At 60.5% G+C, this 9,323-nt stretch overlaps 1 protein-coding gene across 2 annotated transcripts; it reads left to right on the forward strand.

The window, feature by feature from the left end:
- Positions 1–947: 947 nt before the first annotated feature.
- LOC116464868 (TBC1 domain family member 3G-like) lies at positions 948–8,562 on the forward strand. Of its 2 annotated transcripts, XM_032148108.2 has the most exons (11): positions 948–1,103; positions 1,577–1,657; positions 2,109–2,216; positions 2,549–2,658; positions 3,909–3,957; positions 4,486–4,606; positions 5,320–5,414; positions 5,801–5,872; positions 6,336–6,435; positions 6,805–6,954; positions 7,925–8,562. In XM_032148108.2, the coding sequence occupies exons 2-11, from the start codon at positions 1,619–1,621 to the stop codon at positions 8,416–8,418; spliced, it is 1,338 nt and encodes a 445-aa protein (XP_032003999.2). In that variant the 5' UTR covers positions 948–1,103; positions 1,577–1,618; the 3' UTR covers positions 8,419–8,562. The 2 variants fall into 2 exon arrangements, with proteins under 2 accessions (XP_032003999.2, XP_032004000.2); XM_032148109.2 differs by lacking the exon at positions 6,805–6,954 and having other exon boundaries at positions 966–1,103.
- The last annotated feature ends 761 nt before the right edge of the window (positions 8,563–9,323 follow it).

Raw genomic sequence — 9,323 nt, forward strand, 5'->3', positions numbered from 1 at the left:
GCCCCTGGGCTCTCAGCAGTTCTGTCGGCAAGTCAGCACAAGAGGAGGGGGGCAGCCCGAGGGTCTGGCCCTGTCTACCAGGAGACAACCCCAGTGAGATCCAAGGGTTGTGGCCACAGGGTGAGGAGACACCTGGCCCAGCCTCGGGGCTGTTGTCCAGCAGGTCTCTCAGAGCCCACCTGCCCCTGTCCTCCCCCATTTCCCTAGAGTTACAGCCCTCACTGTCCCCATGGGGAAGGGGGAAAGGTGTGGGGACAGTGGGGGCTTTGGCCCTAAGAGAATGGGGGAGAAGACGGGCAGGGCCCCGCTCTGGGCATCTCAGGGTGAGGCCGGGGAGGCAGCAGGGCTTGGGACTGAAGACCCTGGGTCTGGTGCTGGGAAGGGATCTGGGGCCAGGTAAGAGGAGCCCAGCCTGAAGCCCATCTTTCAGGGATCAGAGGATGGAGAGACAGACAGCAGATCCCGGGGGGACGTAGGGTGGGAGGGAGCTGATGAGCCATGCCACTTCTGAAACGCAGGGTGTGTGGCTCAGATGCAGGGAGAGGCAGGTGGATGCTGGGAGGTCAGAGCCTGCAAGAGCCTTGGGGCTGTCAAGTGGGATGGGCCCCTGGTGCACCCAGAGTACACCGGGCAGGTCTCAGGGCAGGCTCCCTTGACCCTGGCGGGGTGATGTGGTCGATCCCTGAGGGATTCCTGTCAGGGCCCGGTCGCCCACCCTGGGCGGCCCCTATCCCATCTCAGGGCTGACCTTTCTCAGCTCCAGCAGAAAGCACCACCTCGAGTCCAGGATGGGCAGCCCCATTGTGCAGCCTGACCACCCCCCACGCCAGGGGCCCCGGCAACCCCGGCCAGGCTGTCCCTGCACTCCTTCTTCTCCCAGGTCCTGCCCCTCCTGGGAGTCAGCCCCACAGGAAGGCCCTTGTCCTCCCTTCCCTGTGCCTTCTCCTGGGCTGAGCCCTGAGCTGGGTAGGGACAGAGCCAGTCCTTTCTGGGGGTCGCCTCCCAGGCTGGGGCGGCTCCAGGCCCTGTGCAGGTCCTCAGCTCTGCCTGGGTTGCCTTACAGTGAGACGGAGCTGCCTCCTCTGACTGCGCGGGAGGCAAAGGTAAGAGCCTGATGCATGGAGGGGCTGGTCCAGGGACGTAGGGACTGGGTGGGTGGGCAGTGAGGCAGAGGAAGCAGCTGGCCTGGGTGGTGGTGGATGAGGACAACACTCTGTCACTGGGAGGGGGAGCAGAGACCTGACCCCAGGTTGATTTAACTTTGGCAGTTTGATAAAATTCCAAAGTGAGAACCACAGTCCTGGCTTGGGGGTGGCTTCCGGCTTGTGTTGGGACCCCACCTAGAGGCTGGGACCTAAGACTGGTGTGTCTGTGGCCTGAGGATGGCACATCCCGGGGTCCCAAAGCCAGCCCACTGGTGCTCATTTGCTCAAAGGCTGTCAGCCCTTAGGGTCTGCCCTTCCCTGGCTCCTTCCAGCTGGGTCCCACCAGGGCTCCAGAGCCCAAGACCCAGCATCCACCGGCAGCTCTGGGAAGCCCAGCAGCTCCACTAACTCCAACATTCCTCATTTGACAGCGAATTCGGCAGGAGACAAGGAGAAACAGCAAGTGGCTGGAGATGCTGGGCAAATGGGAGACGTACAAGAACAGCGAAAAGGTAATGTGTGGAGGGAGAGGCCCCCAGAAGCACTCTCTGCAGAGACAGGGGACAGGCACCCATGGCTGTGGCCTGGCACCCTCAGCCTCTCAGAGGGCGCATGGCACACTGTCCTTGCCCAGAGGACTGCAGGCCTGGTCGCCAGATTGCCTGCCTATTCGTGCAAGCGTCACCTTGCTTTAAGGGAATCTGAATCTAGGGCTGGGACCACCTGGAGCTGAAGGCTAGGGATGCCCTGGTGACCTGAATGAAGAAAAAGGTTCAGATCAGAGTTTGACTCTGAGTGTCCATCCACTCTTTCAGTCCTGGGAAGGGAGACCCTGTCCCAGCTCGATCTCACCTCTACTGAGGAATCATGGGGCCAAAACCGACAATTCCCAGAATCCCCGGGCTCTGGTCCTCGCTGGGGTCACCCCGTGGCCTGTAACACCAGACTGTTTTCTGCCCACAGCTCATAGATCGCACATACAAGGGGATTCCCAGGAACATCCGGGGCCGGGCATGGTCAGTCCTCCTGAACATTCAGGAAATCAAATCAAAAAACCCCGGCAAATACAAGGTACACTCAGCCAGAGCACAACAAACGGGACAGGCCGTGTCAGGGGCCCAGGTCTCCAGCTGGAGGGAACATCAAACCCACCCTGGGGGGCATGGGGGAGGATGGTCAGATGCACATCCTGGGCATGGACGGTGGCATAGTCACCACAGACAAACTCGGCTCTGGTGACCCTCCCTGGCTTCAATAACAAGCCAAAAAGCAGCTTTCTGCAGAAGGAAACCTTCCTTCTTTCCTTCCTTCCCGAAGTGCTGACTGTGGGCTGACTGCCATTTGGGGCAGGGAGTCTTCCATGTGTTCTGAGGCTGCTTCCTCCTCTTGGCCCTGCCCTACAGCTCATGAAGGAGAAGGGCAAGAGGTCATCTGAACACATCCATCAGATCGACCGGGATGTTAGCAGGACTCTCCAGAACCATGTCTTCTTCAGGCGTCGATATGGAGCCAAGTAAGCCTACGGGAGCCACAGGGTCCCAGCGGAGATGGGGTGAATGAGAGGGATGGGGACTTCCCCGGAGCAGAAGCCAGGGTCACCCAGGAGGGATGACAGAGCCACCAAGAGCTCTCCTGGCCCAGGGAGCAGCCGGCACCATGAACCGAGCACCTCCCTGGTTCCAAGCCCTGGGCCAGGCTGGAACATGTGGGGCCAGAGCCCAGGAGGATCCTGAGGAGACAGAAGACAGCAAAGAAAATCATGCACAATGGTGAAAGGTGCTCTCCCTGACCCACGGGGACCCGTGGTAGGACCTACGGGAGGGTGGCAGGATGGAGGGCCCATGAGCCTACCCACACAACACTGACAGCACCAAACGCTGGGAGAATTATGGGTCCTAGAAACTCTCATCCAGGTCTGCTGGGAACATGACACGGCACAGCCACGTTGGCAGCCAGTTGGGCAGTGGCTCACAAAGCTCAATGGACTTGAACCAAGTGTCCCCAAGGTGTCACAGATATTGAACCCACTGATTTGGAAACTGACATCCACATGAAACCTGCATGCCAGGTTCACTGCTTGATTCACCGTCACTCACACACCGAGCCTTCGGGGACCGCCTTCAACACGGGCATGGGGAGAGCAAGGCTGGTCCTCCCTTCAAACGGAAGACCCAGTGAGAAAAGGGAACGAGCCAGTGATGCCCGCACGGACGTGGGTGGATCCTAGATGCATTTTGCTAAGGGAAAGGAGCCAGACCCAATAAGCTACCACAGTAGCATTCCCATTCCTAGGCCATTCCGGAAAAGGCCAAACCACAGGGACTGAGAAGCAGTCTGGGTGGCCAGGGGCTGACGAATCGGGGAGAGGCTGGGTGCATAGGGGCCACTCTGGAGACTTGGAGGATGAAGGATTCACTCCAGGAGGGGCTGGAGTGGTGGCCGGGAGACTCTGCACATTGGTTTGGAACTGTGGAGGAACTGTACACCCAGAGACTGAACTGGCGTGTGTGCAAACTGGAAAAAAAAAAAATCATTCGGAGTGAAATGGATCGGTCAACTCACTGTACAACTGGGCTATTTGCATGTCACAGATGTGGCTTTTGCTGAAACATTTCTTCAACAGTCTCAGGTCCTGAAGAGCTCACTGCTTTTCTGGTGAATCATCTGAACATGAAATGGGATTTGTTGTTAGGATTTGTAGACAAAGTGAAACAAACAGCATCTGCACAAACCAAACCATAGCCCCCTTTCTCTGTTTCCTAGGCAGCGGGAACTCTTCTACATACTCCTGGAATATGCGGAGTATAACCCGGTGAGTATTCCCGGCAGTGAGGTTCCCGGGCCGTATTTCCATATTCACAGGAGTGGATGTCTGGTGGGGGTGTCGTTGCTTCTTTTAAAGTTGGTATTTGTGACCCACCAGGTTATAGGAGGTAGAATTCCAGCTCCCTGCTGGCCTAAACCTCCAAGCAAGGGGGTGGTGTCAAGGGGTCAAGCTGAGACACAAAGGAGTTGGGGCCTGGACTCCCGGGGTCACCTGGGCCTGACCACCACCACTTCTCAGAACACGAAATGACGCCCTCCTCCTGGGGTTGCCCCAAAGCCTGGGAGCTTGGCAGCGTCACACGCAGGATGGTGGTCTCAGGAGACATTTTGGACAAGGTGCTGAAGTGCCTGATGGACTTGGCTCTTGTCATGAAATGAATTTGCATCCTGAGGAAGCCTCTTCTTCAGAGGAAGCCTGTCCAGTCACCTCTGCCCTCTTCAATGACATGAGTCCTCCCAGGTGACCTCAGCCCTCCCAGCTGATGTCCTTCCATAGTGACCCTGGCTCTTGCAGGAGGTGGGCTACCGCAGGAACCTGAGCCACATCGCCGCCTTGTTCCTCCTGTATCTGCCTGAGGAGGACGCATTCTGGGCACTGGTGCAGCTGCTGGCCAGTGAGAGGCACTCCCTGCAGGGTAGGTGAACAGCTGCCCCTGGGGCCTCATGCAGCCAGACACGGGGACGGCCACCGTGGCCAGGTGATCTCGGCTTTCTGCCAAGGCACCCTCCTTGTGTCGCCAGCTCGTTGGGAGCCTTTAGGACGTCTCTGCTGAGGGTCCCACAGGAGTCCGCAGCTGGCCCCCACAGCCCAAGTCAGACACCTTTCAACCCCATCAGCAGAGGGCATCTCATCCTCCCCGTGGCCACCCTCTGTGTCCCGGAGCCACGCCCTCCGGCTCTGATTCTGTGCAGCTGACTCTCCCCTCCCTGAGAGTCCTCCTGCCCTCCAGCTGCCGGGGCTCCCGCTGCCCTTGGTGCGCACGAATGGGCCGACAAAGCCCAGGTGGCAGCATCTCGCCGTCCCGTGTCCCCTGGCCCGACCCCACTTCCAGGAGATGACCAGGAAGCCCAGTACCCGCACTGTTCTGGCTGCCCTGTTGTGGCCTCAAAGTCAGGCTTGCCCCTTCTGCACCCTGGCCCAGGAGGCCTCCAGGGGAACCTCCAGCCAGGCTCCAGGGGATGTTCCCACCCCACCTCCCCAGGGTAAAGGCTGAAAGGTGGGGTCACCAGATGGGAGGGTGGGAGGCCTTCGGGTTTGGGGGCCTCTCAAGCTGCCCAGCCCTTGCAGCTGATGGCTCCACATCTTGGGGGAAGGCTCTGATTTCATGATGGGCTGGGGGCCTCTCAGGATTCCACAGCCCAAATGGCGGGACAGTCCAGGGGCTCCAAGACCATCAGGAGCATGTGGTACCCACGTCACAACCCAAGACCATGTGGCATCTGGTGAGTTTATGGTCCCCTCGGCTCTTCCCCAGAGGCCCTGCATCCCGTGGGGCTGGAGGAGCAGGGGGGGCTGGAGCCCCTCGTGGGGCTGGTGACTGGCTGAGTCCCAGCCAGGGCCTGACCTGGGATGCCGGGTTCTCCATGGGCTGGGAGTTGGTTTCCTTTCCTGCCCCGGAGGAGACAGAGGCACAGGGATGGGGCCCCAGCTCCCGCAGAGCAGGGCAAAGGGCAGTGTGTCCACCGAGAGTGTGGGAAGGGGACGGTGTCGCGGGGAGCCCTGGACACTGCCCAGTGTTCTGCACTAGGCATAGGTTCTTCAGAGGCCCTGGAAGAGGGAGGTTTTTAGGGCAGCCCAGTGGCCTGAGCACCTCTGTTGCTCCCATCAGGACCAGGACATAGACGCTGGTCTATGCGGGCAGCATCTCTCGTTAGGCTGGCTTCTCCGGACGTTAATGAAGGTAAGGTGGCATAGGGAGACCCTGGCTCAGGGACCCTCCTTGCCCGGCAGTGCCCTGCTTCCTCAGTCCGGCAGCCTGGCTCACCCCCAGCCCACAGGAGGCTCAGGCGGGTCCCCGAAGGACACGCAAGCAAAACCCTGTGCCCAAGAGGGGTCATCCCAGGGCAACGGCTGGGGCTCAGGGGCAGCCTCATGGGCAGACTGGGCCAGGACCCGACTTGAGAGGGCTCAGGGAAGCCTCAAGCGCTGGGCAAGCCCCTCTCTCCAGGAGCCACATCTCCACTCATATGAGTGCCCCCCATGAGGAGCTGCAAGACCTTGCCTGACCCAGCGTCCTGGAGGGCCCAGGCGACGCTCATGGGGAAGGTCACTGACTCTGGGGACTGAAACCCCAATGGGCACAGCTCGAGCCACCAGCCCCAACCTGGAAGGGCCAGGTTCTCCCACGCCTGCTGTCTCCACAGATCTCTCTCAGGCTGACCCTGCGCCTGTGGAACGTTTACCTGCTACAAGGAAAACAAGCACTGATGCACATGACCACCATTGCATTCGAGGTGCAGCAGAGTAAGTCTACGTGTGCCTAATGGGGCCTGGGGAGCCCCGGGGTCAGACCCCGACTGGCCCAAGGGCAGCTTCCTCACACTGTCCTCACGATCCCCTGTTCTGGCTCAGAGGGAGGTCTGGCCAGGTGGGCCGGGAAGGGCACTGTGACAGCGAACCCATCCCCCACATGACCCAGATGAAAGTCAGGAGTGTGGTGGGCACTTCCCTGCCCAGGTCGCCCCCCAGTCACAGCCTCCTGTGCACATCTGGACCCCTGGGGTGGCCACAAAAGGATCCAGCACCACCCAGTGAGAGGCTGAAGTGGCCATGGGGTACGGGCTGGCCCCCTCCCAGGGAACTCTCCTGGCCTGATGTCCACCCTGTCCCTAGAGCGCCTCAAGGAGACCAGTTCCGGCCTGTGCGCATGCATCGCGAGCCGCTTCTGCCATCACTGGGCCAGGGATGATGACAGGGTGCTCAAGCACCTCAGGGCCTCTGTGAACAAACGAGGGAGGAAGCAAGCGGACCTGCCACCCCCAGGTGGGCTCCAGTGCCGTGTCCCCTCCCATGTCACCCTCTGGGGCAGTCAATAGTGGGGGAGTGCCTGGGACCCACAATCCTACTACCTGGGCCTTCCTCTTCACCTTTTCTTCCTCCTCTTCCTCCTGGACTCTAAGAAAGTACAGGAGGCCCACCGGTCCTCAGGGCAGGCGCTCAGTGCCTGTGTACTGGACGTGTTGTGCACGCAGGAGGGGGATGTGAGCAAGACCCTCCCTCAAGCCCCCCCACTTTCCACGCTCTCCCCCTCACAGGGCCCTCAAAGTTACTAGAGGAGCCAGACCCATTTGTGGGAGACCCTGCCTCTCCCTGCAAGCACCCACAGCCTCAGAGAGCAGCAGAGGCCCCTCACTCCTGCACGCTCCAGCAAGGTTGCCAGGACAACAAGCCTTAAGCCAGGGAGACAAGGGAATTGGGGGTCCCTGACCCCCAGAGCATTCAGGGAGAGGGCACAGGCGGGACCCCGGGCCCAGAGCCAGAGCCAAGAATTCAGCCCGATGTGGGAACAGTCAGTCCTGGCATGGACTGGGCAGCGCAGGAGGGCAGAGGGTGACCCACGTCCGGGCCCAAAAACCCACTGCAGAGACGGGTCCCCATGTGAGGTGGCAAGGGGCTGGGTGACATCCAAGGACCCTCCCACCTGAGTTCTGACTGGGGGCTGTATCTCAGGCCCAACAGCCCTGGGACGAATGTGTGTGGCAGGAAACCCACAGCCAGTCCCAACCCTGGGGGCAGTCCCAGGAGCCACCCGCCATGCCACGACAGCTTCCCCACGCCAGGCAGCACACACCCCCCCTCTGGGATCAGCAGACTACAGGCTTGTCCTCAGTGTCAGGCCACGGGGGCCACAGACAGACCCCGAGGACTACAGAGATGCAGGCAGGTGGGGCCCAGCCCGGAAAGGCCTGCATGGGCTCCCTGGAGACGCTGACCACGTCTGCTTTCCTTTCAGCCAAAGCCGAGCAAGGGTCCTCGGCACCCAGGCCTGTGCCGGCTTCACGTGGCGGCAAGACCCTCTGCAAGGGGGACAGGCAGGCCCCTCCAGGCCCACCAGCCCAGTTCCAGCAGCCCATTTGGTCAGCTTCCCCGTCAAGGGCACCTCGTTCTTCCACACCCCGTCCTGGTGGGGCTGTCTGGGAAGACACCTACCCTGTGGGCACTCAGTGTGTGCTCAGCCCGGCCCTGGCTCAGGGAGGACCTCAGGGTTCCTGGAGACTGCTGCGGTGGAACTCCATGCCCTGTCTCCCGACGGACCTGGATGTAGGGGACCCTTGGTTTCTCCATTGTGATTTCGAACAGAGCTGCAGGGTCCGTGCCATATCCCAGGAGGACCAGCTGGCCACCTGCTGGCAGGCTGAACACTCTGCCGAGGGAGCGAGATTGGCTTTCGCCAAACTGAACAATGTGGGCATGGACTTCCGGGCCCTGCAGTGCACCCAGCACTGATTCCGACCAGGACACCTCCTTCCCAGCGAGGGACGAGGAGCAGTGCACTCCCACCTCAGGGCCTTATTATTTAGTTAATAGGATTGTACTCATGTTACAGTTCTCAATTTTTTTTAAGAGATAAAGTCTCACTCTGTCACCCAGGCTAGAGTGCGGTGGTGCAATCATGGCTCACTGCTTCCTGGAACTCATGGGCTCCAGCAATCCTCCTGCCTCAGCCTCCTGACTAGGTGGGACTATAGGCACACGCCACCGTGCCTGGCTAATTTCTTTGACTTTTCTCTAGAGACAGGGTCCACCCATGTTTCCCAGGCTGGTCTCAGACTTCTAGACTCAAGTGAACCTGAACCTCCCGCCTCGACCTCTCAAATTGCTGGGATTACAGGTGTGAGCCACCACACCCGGCCTTAATTTCTTATGTGCCATGCTACTACAAAACATCATTAGGGCTTCCTTCCCCTCTCTCCCTCCCTCCCTCCCTCCTTCCCTCCCTCCCTTCCTTCTTTCCTTCCTTCCTTCCGTCCCTCCTTCCCTCCTTCCCTCCTTCCCGCCCTCCCTCCCTCCCTCTGTGGCGCCCGCTGCAGTAAACTCCCTGGGAAGAAGTGAGGAGCGCCTCTGCCCGGCCACCCATCGTCTGGGATGTGAGGAGCACCTCCCCGGCCACCCCTCGTCTGGGAAGAAATGAGGAGCGCCTCTGCCCGGCCGCCCCATCTGGGAAGTGAGGAGCACCTCTGCCCGGCCGCCCCGTCTGGGAAGTGAGGAGCACTTCTGCCCAGCCGCCCCTTCTGGGATGTGAGGAGCACCTCTGCACGGCCACCCATCGTCTGGGATGTGAGGAGCGCCTCTGCCCGGCCGCCGCGTCTGGGAAGTGAGGAGCGCCTCTGCCCGGCCGCCACCCCGTCTAG

This window comes from Hylobates moloch, unplaced genomic scaffold (assembly GCF_009828535.3).
Source record: "Hylobates moloch isolate HMO894 unplaced genomic scaffold, HMol_V3 SCAFFOLD_2005, whole genome shotgun sequence".
Classification (NCBI taxonomy): domain Eukaryota; kingdom Metazoa; phylum Chordata; class Mammalia; order Primates; family Hylobatidae; genus Hylobates; species Hylobates moloch.